We start from the raw sequence: 18509 nt of genomic DNA on the forward strand, positions 1-18509 counted from the left end.
TTCCCTAACTGTTAATTTCTGCATTATATTTGAGCTTTCACCTGACATAAAAGCACTTCTGGAAAACTAATGGAATACACTACTTGTTTAGCATTCATTTCCAGGTTGTTTGATTCCAGGAAAAAATCCATTTGCAGACTCTTTAACTTGGAAAGTAGCAGAAGTAAAGTGACAAAAGTTGGGGTTGTATACTGGCATACAGATATTTTCCGCTGTTTTCATATTAAATTCTATATGAAGCATTGTTTTTTCTTTCTTTTCCATTAATTTTTTTGCAGTGTCAGCCAGCTTTCAGATACATTGTATTTCCCTTAGTTCTGTTTTTAAGTATTTGAAACAATTTATCCCAACAAGTCTTTCCTACTAATGATTTGTGGACTGTTTTAAGTATTGCAGCTCCTGCAGGTACACCAAAATGACACTGACAAACATGTAATATGTGCTGATGAGGGAAAATGTTGCTTGGACCTATATATTTTACAAACAAACATACATACTGTACATACGCTATCTATTGGCTCTTGATCAATGACTTTCCATTTTTTCAAGAATTTGCCCATTTTACAAATAGCTTTTCTGCATTTATTAGGGGGGAGAATTCAGAATTCAGATTATATGAATTTGGCTGGAGTAGGGCCGTGTTCACCCATAAATAGCTGGTTGTTCTGCTTTTGTGTTGATTGAAAGAAGCAGCCTGCAGTGGTACCTTAGTAGTTGAACGGCTTAGATCAGACACCCCCAAACTCGGCCCTCCAGATGTTTTGGGACTACAACTCCCATCATGCCTAGCTAACAGGACCAGTGGTCAGGGGTGATGGGAATTGTAGTCCCAAAACATCTGAAGGACCGAGTTTGGGGATGCTTGGCTTAGATGAACAAATCGGCTCCGAAATGTGGCAAACCCGGAAGTGAGTGTTCTGGTTTGCTAATGTTTTTTGGAAGCTGAATGTCCGATGTTGCATCTGCTTGAGTGCAGGAAGTTTCTGCATCCAATCAGAAACTGCGCCTTGGTTTTCGAACTGTTCCGGGAGTCAAACGGACTCCCGGAATGGATTAAATTTGAGAACCAAGGTACCACTGTGTGGCGTTTGCCCGTTCTTTTGGAAATATCTGTACAGGGGGAGAGAAAGGGTTAATAGGTAGACCAGTAGAAAAGCCAGAGGTGGAGCCTACCTGTTTTTAAAAGGCTTAGCCAGAGGTTTAGACAGTTGGGAAAAAGCAATTGGGAAAGCAGTTGGAAGAGAGATGGAAATAGAGAGACAGTGCAGTTGGTTCTTGTGTGAGGGGAGATAGAAGAGTTAGAGACAGGACAAAATAAGACTAAGAGGGTAAAGGGTAACAGTGTTTCGAATGTGTTTAGAGTTTTTGTGTTTGCAGTAAACTACAATCTTCGTTGTTAACTTGAGAACCCGGCTGAGACTAAGTGTTTTACCAGGGAGAACCTGGTTGGTGGCAGCGGATTAGTGGTGTACAGGTCAATAGTCTGTGAAACGACTGGGGGCTCCATACGAACACCACACACTGTATTATCGTTTATTATCAGTGTCAAATGGGAGGACAAAATCCTGCAGAATGAATAAATCCGAACAAATTGATTTGCCCCAAGTGTGCCAAGTTCAGATCTTTCAAATGTCTCTGGCAGATTACCTCTGGTATGTATCTCTGGGTTACAATAATCTGCCATGAGGTGCTAAGATTGAGTAAAACCAGCTTTTAGTGTCCTGAACGGCATTCAACAAGCTGTTGAAGGATACTGGAGAATCTGTCTCATATGAGGATCCGTCTGAATCAAAATCCATCTGCCATTCTTTTTTGTCAGCTATCACCTGCCCTCATATTCTCTGCCAAGTTAAGACCTGCATCGTTTTCTGCCAGTTGTTGCAGTCTGTCAAACTATTAGTTTGACCAAAAATCTTTTCGGTACAACAGCTGTTGTATAGTTTATTAAGGAGACGGATTGGTGGCCTCTTTCCATTTTCTGTAGTAGAGAGGTGCTTGAGGGAAAACCAAACAAACCCTCAATGCTATTTGACTCCTCTTACAGATTGCAAGTTTGACTGAGGTGTAGACTACATGAAAAACCAATTGCATCAACACCAATCACATCCTGTTGCTGTTATTATTTTGATTATGTACATTGTGGCTTTATATTCTGATTTTATCCTGTGAACTGCCCTGAGTCCTGCAGGTATAGGGCAATACATAAATTTGATAAATAAAATAAATAATAAATGTACTACATGAATAGAGGACAAAACTGGATTTTCCTGGTGTGCTGAACCTTGTTTATGGAATGCAGGCTCCAAACTGATTTATTTGCCAGGTCATATACAGCTCCCTAGCAGGGCTCCAACTACAGGCCTCTGCAAGATTTCTCCTAGTCTCTGGGATGAGAGGGAGAAAGGCGTCTGGAGGACAGTAGTACACATTTAATTCACTGTTCAGTGCAAGCCATTTGGGTTTAGTTAGAACTGAGCAGACTTCCTGACTTCAGAGCATTTGACTTCCCTGCTGGTTAATTTCCTGATTTAAGCAAGAAATAGTTTTCTTTGCTTTATTTGCACAGTGTCAGGTCATGAGAAAACTCCACCAAATCATTCTTTACTAATGGAAGCGCTATGTTAAAATCATGGGAGCTCTTGCTCTCGCTCTGCTTGCTTCGTTGTTAGCAATGAGAGCCATGCTACAAAGTTCAGGAAAGGGCAACACAAATGACAGAGCTTTTGTAGTTTAGCAAAAAAAAGTAAGAGGTGGCATGAGAGAAGTCTGAAATTATGCATGGCATGGAGAAAGGTTTTTTCCCCCTAGGAGGGGAGAGTGTAGGACGAGGAGGTTAAGTCAGTTATGATTCACTGGGCCAAAGATTTTGGGTATAATATACAGCTGAGTGATTGGGTAAAATTATGGAAAGAAGGTTTAAAATTTACTGCATGCAATGCCCTTAAAGAAAATGTGATGAAAATGATGTATAGATGGTATATTACACCTGTCAAGTTAGCGAAAATGTATAAAGTCAGTAATAAATGTTGGAAATGTAAAGAAAAAGAGGGACCATTTTATCACATGTGGTGGGAATGTAAAAAGGTGAAATGCTTCTGGGAGATGATATATAATGAGATGAAAAAAATGTTGAAATGTACATTTATAAAGAAACCAGAAGCATTTTTACTGGGCATTGTTGGGAGTGATATAAATAGAAAGGAATATAAGCTCTTTTTATATGCAATAACAGCAGCAAGAATATTTATGCCCAAAAATGGAAGCAAGAAGAATCACCGACGATTGAAGAATGGAGGATGAAGTTAATGGACTATGCAGAACTAGATAAACTAACAGGAAAGATTCAAAACCGGCGGGACCAGAAATTCACAGAAGACTGGAGTAAATTTACGGACTATTTGAAAAGTATTTGTGAAGATCAGACGATGTTAGTAGGTTTGCAAGAAGTTTTGTGAGGAGTATTATTGGAAGTATTGCAAAAATGGAGAAGAGGAAGGATGATTTGTTAAGAGATGTAAAGGCAATATAAAGTTAAGAAATGCATAAGAAATGGTTAAAACGGTGGATCATCAGAGGTGCTGATGGAAGTCTAAAAAGATTGTATAAGTGATAAGTTTTGTGGTACATTTTATAATTTATATGTTAAAATCAATAAAAAAATTATATATGGAGGGAAGTGTCCCTTTGTGCTTGGGTCCTGCTTGTGAGTTTTCCACAGGCATCTGGTTGAGAAGACTAGTTGGGTCATTGGCCAACAGGCTCTTGTTGAGTTCTTAAGGAGCCCCAACCTCTTCCACTTTCTGTTCATTTCAGATTGCTCCTCCCACCCCACAATTAGAAATGGAGATTTTCAACTATTATTTTCAGAATCTTCCAGAACTGGCAAAACTGGAGTACGTGGAAGATGCTCATAGCCAAAATATTACCATTTGAATTCACTTCCTATATGAGATGTAGCATTGCGTTCAATGAAATTAAAATATTGTGCTTAATTTGCTTCCAAAACTGGGGGTTATAAGCATCTACTCCAGAGTTAATTCCCCAAAGCGTTCTGACTTGGAAAAGTCTCAATCCCTTTGTGCCAGATTTATGTCTGAATATTCAGATATGACAATGCTAAAATGTAATTAACTGTTCTCCCTTGCTTACTGTATGGTGTAAACCGGGGGAAAGTAATGTTTGAAGTTTCCCTAATGGGGGCATCTGCTGGGAAAGGGAGAAATCACCCCTAATTGGGCAAATGCCTACTCAATTTTTGGGTGATTTCATCTTTGCCCAGCAGCCCCTTGTTTGCTACCCCGCATTAAATTTGTTTATTTAAACCATTTGAGGTCTCCTTATAGGACACAGTCCTCTTTCGGAGGCCTAAAAACAAGCAATGGACACCACTCTTCGTATAATACAATTTAATATAATATACAGAATTTTCAAACCACAAAATGTCAATAAGCCAGCAAGCTTCCCTGTAACTTGAGTTAATCAACATTTTAAAATATTATTCATAAAAATGGCAAAAATTCAGTAATCAGCAATCTAAGCAATATTCTAAAAACAAAGGACAACAACCTTAATACAATCCTCTTTACCAAAAGCCAACTGGAATAGATGGGTCCTCAAAGCACATTATTCAAGAGATGCTCCTAATTCTCCCTGGAGACTTTTTGGGGGGACACAGATGTCTGCAGTAGGGAGGATGCAACAGGAAGCTCTCCTCCTGTGAAATTTCTTATGTTATCTCAGGATCCAAAAAAATTCCCATATTTATCTTCATGCCTCTCTTTCCGTAAATACCCAGTGCTAGAAAGTGGGGGAAATCCTAACGTCTACTCCCTTGTCCTCCTCCTGCCCTTCCTTTCACACTGATAATAAACAGATTGCTTCCGGGAAGGATAGTCACGGTTTGTATACACGCCACTCAGCTACATGCAGAGTGTTGTGGAGCCAGTGGGAATTGAATGGGGATCAGCATCTCATGCATCAAGAAAAGGGTTGATGTCATTAATCCTCTCTGACTCAGATAGAATCTGGCAGATAAGCACAAGGACTATGCTCTTTTCCAAAGGGTTAATGCAGCAATTTTTTTTCCACAGAAGGCTGCAGGATTTAGCTATTCAGCTCCCTGGGGAGAATAGTTGCTTTCAAGCAGGTTGTGTAGTGGCAGATGTGTATCGTCCTATTTACTGTTCCCCTAGACCAGCAGTTCTCAACCTGTGGTTCCCCAGATGTTGTTGGACTACAACTCCCATCATCCCTGATCTCTGGCCTTGCTAGCTAGGGATGATGGGAGTTGTAGTCCAACAACATCTGTGGGCCCACAGGTTGAGAACCGCTGCCCTAGACAGACATCGGAATGAAGGGGATGCATAGATTTATGAGGCAGGGGGAGGGAAGGGCTGGCAGAAGGTCCAGCGGGTGCACCTTCCTTGTGGCAAGGGGTTGGTCTTGATCATCTTTCGGTTCTTTCCAGCACTATAACTCTAGGCTGCTAAGTTGCTCTGGAATAGTTGCTGCTATTTCTCATATTCCCATACTAGAGGAAAGATGGAGAACTCTTGACTCACCCATATGATGTGTTGGGTTGTTATACACATGCATCATAGGTGGAATTGAGACTCAGGAGGAGACTTCCAGATAAGCAGGTCCCTTTGGCCTTTGGCCACACAATGGAACTTAGCATCTTCTCACATTTTGAGCCCACCCCCAGGCTCCCTAAGTATCTTCTCCAACCCTCAGGAGCAAATTTAGAGGAGAAAGAGGGAAAGTTGTGTAAATGTAAGAGCCATGCTCATCATTTCTCATTCTTTCATTTCATCCATTCCACTCCACTCCATTTCATTTGTATCATGTACTTTCTCTAAGTATCCAGAGCAGTGTTTTAGCCTCATAGCAACCTGGTGAAGCAGGCTGCTACAGTGGAACCTCAGTTGTCGAACGCTTTAGAAGTTGAACTGTCTTCCGGAATGGATTACATTCGACAACTGAGCTTCCACTGTACTACGGTCTTGCTTTACATAGGACAGCTTTCTCTCTGAAGGGCTGTCTATCTGAAGGAGTCTTCTCTTTGAAGGGCTGCCTAGTTCAAGTCCTGTTTGTAGGCAATGAACCCTAAGAAGGGGCAGTGGGAGGGGCCCAGAAGTTGCTCCTCCACAGTTAGCTCCTGGACAGCAAGCCGAGCCAACATAGTGAGAACTTTTATACTTCTATTTGAATTATCTTAATTACTTCTAAATGTGCCTCTATCCATTCAAATCAGCAGATGCAAATTCAGTGCAAAACTGCATCCCCCACCCAGGAGATGCATTTTGTTATGTGTGAGTGCCACTCTAGTCAGTTGAATTGTCTGAAGCCACTCTTCTTCACTGAGCAGGGATTCGAACAAAGGTTTCGGATCCAAGAATTTTCAACCTCCCAACCCAGCAAGCTACCTATTGAACCATAAGTTGGAGCAATATTTTGTTTTTGTATGGGACATTACTGACAAAGCACAGATGGGATTGTTGTTTTGTTTTCTGTATGCCGTATCATATCAGGAATTATATGAATTGGAGGAGTGGCGACAGGAGGGAGAAATGAAATATTCCCAGCAGGTCTATAGCCACATGGATTAATACCAAAGAGTTCTCAGCATAGAAAATTACATGTGTTTTTCTTTCTTCTGAGTGTCTAGAAAAGCTATTGTAGCAATTCCTTTGCCACCAGGGAGAAAGGCTTCTGTGTTTTTAGCTGCTTTCCAATTGCTATTTATTCAGAGATTAGCAGGGGAGTGGGACTGAATTTGGACCCAACAATCTCCACAAAGTTGGAAAAAGCAAACTTTGGGTACTCAGTTTACAGATGATTATGCAAGTCTGTGGGGGATATGAAATGCCAGATAGGATATACTTAGGTCAACATTAGAAATAATATTACGAGATAAGGCACTGGTGGGTGACACACACACATACAGACTTGGCAAAGCTATGCTGCAGACAGATGATGTTGTATCAAATCCCCATGGATGTTAATCCAACATCAACAACTCCTGAGCCATTGTATGGGAACGTGTGATGAGGGGAAAAGGTCGTCATCTTAAACAACAAAGCCATATTGATTTCAAATGATGGGAAGCCCATTATACTAGTCTTTATGTCTCTGCATTAAAAAATAAATAAGTTTGAAGATTGAAAGTTTTTGATTCTATAATTACATGCTTGTTTAACCTTTAAAGAGCCAAGACTCAACTGGGAAATATCCAGGCTCTATCATCAAGAAGTCTTCAAAATCCAGTGAGAAATTGAAATGCCCTTTCACATACACATCCCTGAAATCAAAATAAAAAAATTCCTTCCAGTAGCACCTTAAAGACCAACTAAGTTAGTTCTTGGTATGAGCTTTCGTGTGCATGCACACTTCTTCAGATACACTGAAACAGAAGTCACCAGACCCTTCTATATAGTGAGAAGGTGGGGAGGGGTATTACTCAGGAGGGTGGTGGGAATGGGTGATTGGCAGATAGCTGTGATGAGCCTGTTGACGACTCTTAACAACTGCAATAGGTCTTACAGGAAAAAGCAAGGGGTGAGAAGGTGAAAAATGGCTTTGTCATGTATAATGAGATAAGAATCCAGAAGTCTTTGTTCAGACCAGGTCTCTCCATGGTTTTAAGTTTGGTAATAAGTTGCAATTCAACAGCTTCTCTTTCCAGTCTATTTCTGAAATTCCTTTGTAATAGAACAGCTACTTTGAGATCTTGTATAGAATGTCCTGGGAGAATGAAGTGTTCTCCTACTGGTTTCTCTGTCTTGTGATTCCTGATGTCCGATTTATGTCTGTTTATTCTTTGGCGTAAGGTTTGGCCTGTTTGTCCAATATAGAGAGCTGAAGGACACTGTTGGCATTTGATGGCATACACAATGTTAGACGATGAGCAATTAAATAGTCCCGAGATGGTATGTGTGATGTTGTTGGGGCCAGTAATGGTGTTGTCCGGGTGTATGTGGCAGCAAAGTTGGCATCTGGGTTTATTGCAGGCTCTGGTGCCAGTGTCCATGTTATGTCTGGTTAAGTCTGTAACATCCCTGAAAGTTACGCAGTGGGGATGTCATTTATGTTATACACAGAGAGCATGGTTGATTCAGGACTATTTTCTCATCTTGGCCCTAGATCACTCTATTTGCTTCTGGGATAGATTACATGATGTGTAATTTAAGTAAATAAAAAGGAAGACAGCAGGATGGCAAAGAATGGGTGGTTGCACTTGCCTGGTGAAAACATAATGGAACATAAACAGCTGCCAAATTTCACTTAAATCTTTAATAGCTGCTTTTCTAAATAACTAATTCTTCCACAGCAACTGACAATAAAAATGATACAACACCTAAAACAAGCCAAGTGAAAAGTAGGACAGAAAAGTATGCCATAACCCAAAAACTTACGTTAAAGAAAGAAAGAAATGTTTTCACTTGCAACTATCTGGGTGGACTTTGCAGCTGCTTCCACACTAGCTGTGTGGTCTGGAATTGTCATATTTTGTTCAGTCACTTCTTCTAGAGAATCCTGACAACATGTTTGCTAGCCTGTTACATTGTAGCCTTTCTGCATAGTCTTCTTCTCTCCCGCCCCCCCAACATGATTTGTGGCAGAAATGCAGTGCAATTGTATCACCAGCCTATTCACAGTGTTAGAGCACTGAGATTTTTCAGGACTTCTGTGCCTTTCATTAAAAGCTTCTGCCTCATGTCTCTGCCCTCTTTAATACTTCCTGTTGAGGGCAGAAGCAGTATAACTGAAGGAAAGCGTCTTAAATATCCTCTGAAGGGTCACTTCAGTTACCTTTAATGGCAGTTCCTGTGATGGTGGTGGGGTCTGAGGAGGATACCATGTGGTTGGTGCTATATTTAACGGGGGAGATTCTATTGCATAGTACAAAGTTGCATTGCTGATGCCTTAATTGTCCTTCGAAAAAAGACCAGTGATGAATGAATGAAAATACACACACACACACACACACACGCTCACAGACACACAGTTTCTTCCTGGGCAAAGTGGATGAAAACCACATTGCTGGAAGCAATCAGAAACAGCTCCCCAAAAGCAGTAATATAGGATACTTGACATTCTGCCCATATACTTCTCATGGATGCCTGTCATAGACTGACTGGATGCAGAGCAGTGGTGGGAGGCACCAACTGGGGACCCTCCCAAGAGAAGAAGGCTCAGAGCTAGGAGATTGGTAGTGGGATGATGAGTGGTCAGAGGGAGAAGAGGGAGAAAACTGGGAGGAGTCGTCGTCCTGGAAGCTGAAGAGGTAACAAGGTTTAGTGAGCAGGAAGAGACTGGGGCAGAGAGCAGTCCAGAACCAGAGGCAGAAGAGGAGGCTGGAGAGGAGAGGGAGGCCAAGAGGCAGAGATGAGTCCAGCTGGTGAGGAAGCCAGGCTGTCTCCCACTCTTGCTGCGACCAGCTTTCCTGCCCCCTTGTCTTCCAGAACCCAAAGGGGTGTGAAGAAGGAGGAGCAAAGACAGGCAAGACAATGTAGCCTCAGATTGCTTGGGAAGGAACCAGGGAGAAGGAGACTTAGGGAGCTGTGGGAAAGTAGGGACCTTCAGTCCTCACAGCTACCTCATAGGGGCAAGATCTACTGGAAAGAGTTGCTGTGCTCTCTAGATCTGGCCTTCTGAGTTGTCTTGTTTCTTTCAACAGAGTCAACTTCACTGAAGCCATATGAGTTATAGCTGACTTGCTCCTGGCGCTTGCTCCTGACAATGCCTTATTTTATCAGTTAAAGCCATTGCTATTAACCATCACCACAGCTGGCAAAGAAAAGACTGCAGTTTGTATGATTTACTACTTGCAGCAGCTATATTGTACTAACGCACCCAATTGAAGGATAGCGTCAGATGGATTGCTGAAGAAGCAATTGCAACATGAACCAACGTGTCTCAGACTCCAGCCAGACACTGTGAATGTTTGTATCTGGGAAGTGCTATTCTAGCACATCCTGGAACTTTCCATTAGAGATGGGGCAAACACTGGAAGCAGAGGGGTTTCACTAACTGAGCACCCTTGAATATCTGTGAGCAGTGAGACAAGTCCACCCTAAGTCAGTTAAGTCAAATTTCAAACTATTGTAAGGTTACAGTGCCTGCTGTAGCTGTAGAGACTAATACAGGAGAGACGTGTTTTTCTTGCAGCTGTGGCAGGTGAAGGTATCCAGCTGTGCTGCTGCAGATGTGATCCTCCCAGTGGTCATTCTGTTAGAATTCCTGATCCATGATTGCAGTCATAAGATTGTTGTCTATCACATGACGGTGTAGGTTTTGACTTCACAGAGTGGGAAGTGACGGAGACAGGATGTAGAATCATAGAATCATAGAGTTGGAAGAGACCACAAGGGCCATCGAGTCCAACCCCCTGCCAAGGATGTTTGTGTTACTGTGTTCCGTGAAGTGGGACTATTGTCCTTTATTCTTTTCCTCTTTGCTGTCTGATGCTGGAGAGAGAGGGAGCCATGTTGCAGTGCTCCATGTGTGTTTATATGTAAATAAAGTAGATTAGCCAAAATGCTGAGTTGCTGAGGTCTGTTACGCAACTGCGAAGACTCTGCAGATCCCTAAGTGTGCAGGTGTCTGTTGGCATCGGTCGCTGTGATGTTCAGGCAAAAGAAAGCTTTTGAAGCTCCCGAACGAAAGACCAGGAGGGAGAGAACATGCCAGTTGGGCATGTGTCTCTGCCAGGGTCCTACTCAAGAGTAGACTGAGCTCCTGACACATTCATCATCTGGTCACTGCTCTGGATGCACAACCTATCTGTCTCCAGGCACTGTGGTCGTCTGCAAGGCATTCCCACATAGTGGAGTTGATGTTGCCAGCCTTCATATCTTGTTTGCCTTTGCAATGCACAGTTGGTCTGCCAACAGGCTTGGTGCCTGAAGCCAGCTCCCTGTAGATCAAGTCCCTGGGGATTCTGTCACCTTCCAGAAGGACTTAGGCTTTCAACTATCATTTATCACGTTAGAAAGCAAGAGTGTGCATCTTGCTGAAAAGAGTAAAATGGGAGTGGGTCAGAACTTGAAACTCTTACTATTGTCACTGGTTTGACCTATTTGCAGAAGGAAGTGGCACAATTTGATTAGAGTTCAGAGTGCACTGTTGCCAGGCTTTAAACCACAATGCCATATAACTAGTTCCCCAGAGCAATTTCAAAGTCGGTCTGCAACAAGACATATGGATGTTGGAGAAATTGGATTCCATTAGCAAGCTTACCTAATTCACACTTCCAAAACAATATATGAACTGAATCTTTTGAAATGTGCTCTTCTCTGAATTTTTTCGTGCTGTTCTTCTCTCAGGCAATGTGTACAAAAATGTACATACTAGAGAAAGTGTGCCTATAAAAACATATAATAGTAGATATACATTAGCATACAAAAATTCATTATATTAGGCAAAATTGCTTTGCGAAAAAACAAGGAAAAATAACACTAAAATGCTGGTGGGTTTTCATGAAACTTTTTCTTTCAGTTACAAACTGATGTGGAGAATTGAAATTAAAATAAGGAATTGAGAAACCTATATATAAATCCCTATATTTGACATATTCCTCCATCCCAACTTGCTGATGGCCATGAAAGGGATTTTCTGCTGATTGCTCTTTCTCTTAACTGTATTGCCCTGTAAAGCTTCTTCCTCCATTGGCACAAAGCGACTGTCAGTACAAATCACTGGAGTGTGAGTGCCTGAGTTGTGTTTGTGTCCACACTCTCTGGCACTGAGCTTTGTTTAGGAAAAGTTACTCAGCATCCTCAGCCTTTTTTATTTTCACAGAGGTGTCAGGAATCCAACCAGTTAAACCACAAGCCTTTGAGTTCATGCACTGACTCCAGCATGCAGCTATTGTAAACTCTTGGGAATCACGTGATGAAACCTCTCTTCAGAGGCTATTAATTCTGGCAGCGGACGGAGAAAGTTTCCAGAACTCAGGAAACTGCTTCGTGAACAGTCTTCTTGGGAGCTTTGGGAAGCACAAAATTATTTGCAGACTCACGTAAGTTGTTCAAGTCTCTTTTCCTTTGTTTCACTGCGCTAGATATAATAGTGTTTTCTTATTATTACCTTGTCTAGAACAACACTGATAAGCTATGTATTCAGATTCTCAGAGCTTTGATGCATTAAGCTTGTCTTGATAGTAAGCCTTCCCCTGAAACTTTATTTGCCTCCCACGTTTATATATTTCTTGTATTTTAGAATGGCTTTTTCACCCTTTGTTCATTTGTGATCCCATACTCTCTTTGTGGTGCTGTCTGCTGGATTATCTTCAGACAAAACCAAAGTATTGCTCTGGTAGAAGCCCAAGTCTGTGAAGCTCTGCATCTTTTTTTCAAAAGGAAAGAAAAATTGCCATATGATTTTTATTATAAGAAATAGCATTTTGTATACTTTTTCTTAGTAAGTCGTGCAACAGACTAGGGCAAGTATTATCCTCATCTTGCAGAACTGAGAGTGGAAGACTGATGCTGAGGAAACTCAATGGCTATGGTGACATTTGAACCAGAATCTTCTCAGCTCACACTCCCAGGCTGCGTAAACACTATACCTTTAGAACACATTCGAAACACATGTTTCCCTCAGAGTATTCTGGGCACTGTAGTTCACCTCTCACAGAGTTCCCATTCCCAACAACCTTCAATCAACTGCAGTGGTCAGAATTCCTTGAGAGGAGAACTGTGCTTTAAAGGTACCATGTGTATGCAGCCTTAGCCACTAAACATGACACCAGCTCTCATAGAATTAGGGGACGGCAAGAGATGCACACTGCATAAAGGATAGACTACACCTCAGGGGCACAACACCATGCTATTCATGCAGAAGATCCCAGGTTCAATCCCTGGGATCTCCAATTATAAAGGAGCAGGCAGCAGGCACTGTGAGGTGCCAGAAAGCTGCTTCCAGACAGGGTGGATGTCATGGGGCTAGATGGAAACATAGTCTGACCTGGTGTAAAGTCATTGAGATGGACCTCCTCTTACCTTCCTTAAAACATTCCTAACTGAGAAAACTGTTCTATTATTTCCAGCATAATAATATGATGGCCCTCTAGATATTGTTGAATTGCAACTCCTACCAGCCCCAACCACTATAGACAAAGGCCGGTATGATGGGAAATGTAATACAGCAATATTTGGAGGGCCACCCTGTCTCCATCCCTGGTCCTGAATATTAGCTCCCACATCCGTAATAAAGGAATAATAATACTTGGCATCTTTCCTGGGCAAAGTATATAAAATACTGATTATGATGATGGTGGTCGTTTGGGATTGTTCCTTTTCTTTTGAAAATAGATAGACCAAGGATTTCCCATTTGCAGCTATTTAGCTTTCTAAAAATGTTTGTATTTATTTTGTTTCCTGGGTTTTGATTTCTGGGTTTGATGTCCCGACCTATTTCCTCTTGCAGGTTCCTGGTTCCCCCACAGTGCTTTGATGTTCACGATGGATCATTTGAACATGACCCAGCCCATGCTTGCTGCTGAAAGCACAGGACCTGCTGCGTCCACTCTTGAGAAAGGCGGAGGGAATGGAAACGAATACTTCTATGTCCTGATCGTGATGTCCTTCTATGGCATCTTCCTGATGGGCATCATGCTGGGCTACATGAAGTCCAAGAGGAAGGAGAAGAAATCCAACTTGCTGCTGCTCTACAAGGATGAGGAGAGGGCATGGGGACAGGCTGTCAAGCCTCTGCCCACCATCTCGGGACTGAGGTCTGTCCAGATCCCCATGATGTTCAGCATGCTGCAAGAGAGCATGGCACCGGCTCTCTCCTGCACCCTCTGCTCCATGGAAGGCAGCAGCGTGAGCGAGTCTTCCTTGACAGACGTTCACCTCACTATTCAAGAGGAAGTGGCTGACGCCGAGCTGGGAGAAACAGGCGAAGTGGCTCTCCTTGATGACAGCAGCGAAGGTTCTTCGGAAAGCATCCACCAAAATTCCTAGCGCTTGCAGGACCTGGAGACACAGCATCTTTTGAATGAGTAGAACTGAAGGAAAACCATTTCCCACTTTGTCTCCTGTCTCGATTTGTCGAGCACCAGTGATGGAAGGGGTGCCTGGAAGCAGGGAGGAGAGGCAGCAAGCAGAAAAACAACTGGGTAGGCATTTGTTGTGCATAGGAGAATAGTTTTGTTATTAAGGACAGGGAGGGATACTTCTCTCCTGGCAAATGTGTTTGCGTAGCCTCTCTGTTTGCTTTAGAATGCTGCATATATCTGGGAAGTAGCTGAGAAACATCAGGGATGTTTTGTGAATGAGCTGCCAGCCTCATGGATCTGGTCTTATGAGTGTTTCACCCCCATAAGCAAGTCTAAAAGAAAGAGTTTCTGTGGAAAATGTGGTCAACAAGGGCAGGGATAATGCAATACCAAACAAAGAGCTTTGCTTCAGCCAATGACTAAGCAGGAGCACAGTTTAATTCATTATTGATTCTCAAATATGTGCAGCTGTGTCAGAAGAAGTAGGTCCATGTGCGAGTATATCTGAGCAAATATTTCTTTCAGAGTGTCCGTGAAAGAAATGAAGCTACATCCATTCATACCAGCAGACCATGATCTCAATCCATGGGGATACTCAAACTCTTTTCATTTTAGTAGCATTTAGAGGGGGTGGGGTAACACAATGAAACAGAGTGGGCACCATGGCAAAATTCTACAAAAACAGACACAGATCAGGCTAGGTCTGCATCATGATGCATGTATTTCTATGTCCTGATTTGCTGTAAGAATGTTTAACCGAATGGCTCCATTCAGCTATCATATGAAAAGCATGAATTAGAGCCCAAATCATACTTCAAGTTTCATAGCAGATGAGGGCAAATCATGGTTCAAATCTGCTTGTCTGCTTTTGTTTTCCATCTGTACAACACTCTTGTTCCAATGAATCAAGATATGGAACATGGCCTGTAACTGGCAATTTAGATTTCACACTGTAGCACCATTATCACAAAACACTGGGCTGGATTCAGACTAAGTTAGTCATGCTTGAAATCAGTGGGAGTTAAGTTAGTAATGATAAAATTGTCCCACTGATTCTAATGGGAACAAAGCGTTACTAGCTTAGCCTGGATCCAACCTTTGGTTTGCAAATGCCCTTCAAACTTAATTCCTGATTCTCATTTGCTGTCTGTCTGCAAACCATAGTTTGTCAGTTCAAATATCATGCTAAGCCATAGGTAAGCTTTTTAACCATAGTTTGGCACTGGTGTCTCTGAAGAACTGAACCACACTGTATGTTCATATTACAAACGCTTGAAACTTGCCAAAACAAAATAAAAAAATTCCTTCCAGTAGCACCTTAAAGACCAACTAAGTTAGTTCTTGGTATGAGCTTTCGTGTGCATGCACACTTCTTCAGATACACGTGTGCATGCACACTTCTTCAGGTGTATCTGAAGAAGTGCATGCACACGAAAGCTCATACCAAGAACTAACTTAGTTGGTCTTTAAGGTGCTACTGGAAGGAATTTTTTTAATTTGTTTTGACTATGGTAGACCAACACGGCTACCTATCTGTAATTGAAACTTGCCAGTTAAACCTCTGCACAATTTTCATAGAGGGTTTAATAGCACTGGGGCAGAGGGGTTTTGCTTCCATCGTGCATTGCACTGGACAATAACGTCAGATTGGTCTCATAAGTATGAGAACAGAAATGCTGCCAAAATGCCTCTCTGAGTTTTCTGAGTTAAATAGCTCCAGAACATATTCATTGCCATGGGATACGGTGTGGGAAAACAGAGCATGAAAAGGGGACAGGCACAAATGAGGCAAAGAGCTCTCATTTCCCACTCCCATCTGAAAGTCTCAGTTCCAAGTTCTGTATGAGTGGGGACAGACTAAATGGGACCTTCACCTCCTCTTTCTGATGTCACTGGGGATACTTTTGTTTGTGCAGAGACTTTGTTGCTCACTGACGAGTGGCTGCAGATCTCATTAAAGGCAATGGGAATATTTCATTGACTCGGCCGATCAACCCGCAAGCATGATTCTGGGTTGCTTTATTCCAAGAGGGACTGTTTTAAGTTTTCAAAGGAGCCAAATTACTTCTGGCATGTTGCCTGGAATCACTTGAATCCTGAAACTTTCCAACTCCGACTTTCGAGTTGTCATGTTTTTCCATTGCTTTCTCCTCATTTCTTTGATTTCCGTACAAATCTACTTGTCACTCTCTCTTTGCTTCAAAAGACAATTGTGTATATACTTTGATACCAAGCTGTATATATTTGTCTTACATATTTAAGTTTAACTGTTCCTTTCTGACAAACACTAATTTTTATTTAAATAAAGTGATCACACTTTTGTGAATTTTCTACGGTGTGTGCTCAGTACTCCAATGGGGTCTCTGTGACTCAGGATTCCCTGGGGCAAATCTCACCTTTGCCATGAACTCTGCCTTGAGTAAGCGGCTCTGTCTCAAACTCAGTCCTCCCTTGCTTTCCCACCACTTCAATATGGAGCTAAGGTTGTTGTAAGGATTGCAACAGACCAGAATTACGGTGGCATGACTTCGACATCAGTCAACTTCTTTCCTCCCCCATCTAGCCTGATAAAGAGTTCTGGGGAACTCAAAAGCTTGCACACAGCGTGTATTTTGAGCCAACATACCTACTTTTATTTTGTGCAACAAGATAATGTTTCTGAAGCACTTGGTAGCACAGAACAAGGCAGTGGGAATTCTAGTTTATGGACATTGTGGCTGAAATTGCCACTGAAAGAAGTGAACAAACAGGTCTGCTTTTGATGGTAGAGTAGGGAGCCTTTTTCAGCTGAATGACTGCATTCCCTCACAGGGAACCTTTTGGGGGTTGCATTCCAGTGGTGGGCAGAGGTAAAAATGTGTGGGGCAGCACCAGATTTAAGGTGATTCCCTTACACACGGTGCCAAGCCGAGCGGGCACAGAATTGAGAAAATAACTGAGAAGATCCATGTGGGGGCACCAAATTCTGGCCTCTCACAGGGTGCCATATTATAAAAGATTACTCTAGTCTTCCCCTGTGTGGGTCAATGAATAAGACTCTTACAACAGGCTGCATTCCAGTCATGCAAAATTCACTCTCTTTTGCACACATCTCTCTCTCTTTCTCCTCCATCAAGGCAGGAGGCATGATAATAGTTCGAGGACACATTTTGGCCATGCAAAACACAAAAAGGCATAGAGCAGGGCTGAGAAGAGGGAGGTCTGGAGTGGAGGAGGGCCAGGGGAGCATCCCAAAGGCCCGATAGATTAAGGGTGCTGCATTTGGCCAGAGGACACAAGGTTCCCACCCCAGGCCTGGGGAGAGTCCTGAGGGCTGGATAAAAAGGCTCAGAGGGAGCTGAATTTGGCCCATGGGCCTGAGCTTCCCTACCACTGTACTGCTACAAGTTTTCTTAACCTGAATGTGGAATGCTGTTCTGGTTGAGCATTTGGACTTGTATCTAATACACAACATGATCCCCTTGGAAGTCTGTGGCGGCACTAGCAGTGATAATCCCAAGCGGCTAGTTCCCAAATTGCCACCCTAATATAACTGGGACATTGCCTCTCCTGGGATTAATGCTGTCTAATGTGAAAGATTACCTTACAGCTTTCCAGCGATGACATTCAAACGCTAAGAGCATCAATATTGTCATCTTAGGACATAGCAGTGGTTGAGCCTGGAAGCTGCCAACCAACACCAGAGCAGACAGACTGAGCAGACACACAGGTCAACTGGTCACAATCTTCCTCACTATGTTATTCTATTTAAATTACAGTTTCTAAATTTGCCTCTATATGTAAGAAGAATAAACTTATGGAAATCCATTCCTTCTTTTGTCCTCTATTTGGGTGATGCATATTTTCTTTTTGGGCCATCCTACTTCTGATGATGTAAGTGGAGGAAATGTGACTGGGCTTGCCTTAGCTAAAGGACTGTTGGGCTGTCTTGGTACTCCTCTGAAGGCCCCACTTGAGTCACTGGACTCTGAGTAGCAGGCTGAAGGGGATGGCATGAAGTGAGGTAGGCTTCTGAGTGTGGCCCAGACTGGTCCGCAGGAAGCCAGTTAGAGACGACATCATTGCAAAACACCTCGCATATACATGCTGGTAGCATAATGGGTTTAAAGTGATTTAATTGGATACCAAAGGATTGGAAAGAAGCCTGCATGCACACTTTCTTGATTTCTGCAAGACAAGAGAACAGAGATGTGCTCTTTTGCACAATAAGTAATGAATATAAGAAAATGAGAAAAGTAATGGGGAAGTAGGTACAAGCAGCTGATGCAAATCAGAATCCCAGCAACCAGCTCCATTGATTAAATAAATAAAAAATTGATAAATGAAATAAGACATTTTTAATATTCTCCCAGATCAGTAATAGGAGAATTGCAATTTAACAGCCATGGCACAAAAGGAAAAAAGGCTGGGAGGGCAGAGGGGGAAAAGCAAGCTCATGTATTACCTGAGAGCAAGCCCCACTGAGTTCAGTAGAACTTACTTCTGTGTTGACATGGTTGCAACA

General features: G+C 42.4%; 1 protein-coding gene across 1 annotated transcript; it reads left to right on the forward strand.

The window, feature by feature from the left end:
- Positions 1-1230: 1230 nt before the first annotated feature.
- Positions 1231-14617, forward strand: KCNE4 (potassium voltage-gated channel subfamily E regulatory subunit 4). Its single transcript, XM_081861669.1, has 3 exons — positions 1231-1328; positions 11803-12022; positions 13432-14617. The coding sequence occupies exon 3, from the start codon at positions 13458-13460 to the stop codon at positions 13968-13970; it is 513 nt and encodes a 170-aa protein (XP_081717795.1). The 5' UTR covers positions 1231-1328; positions 11803-12022; positions 13432-13457; the 3' UTR covers positions 13971-14617.
- The last annotated feature ends 3892 nt before the right edge of the window (positions 14618-18509 follow it).

The sequence above is a fragment of the Podarcis erhardii genome (genome assembly GCF_964252035.2).
Source record: "Podarcis erhardii genome assembly, chromosome: 5".
Lineage (NCBI taxonomy): Eukaryota > Metazoa > Chordata > Lepidosauria > Squamata > Lacertidae > Podarcis > Podarcis erhardii.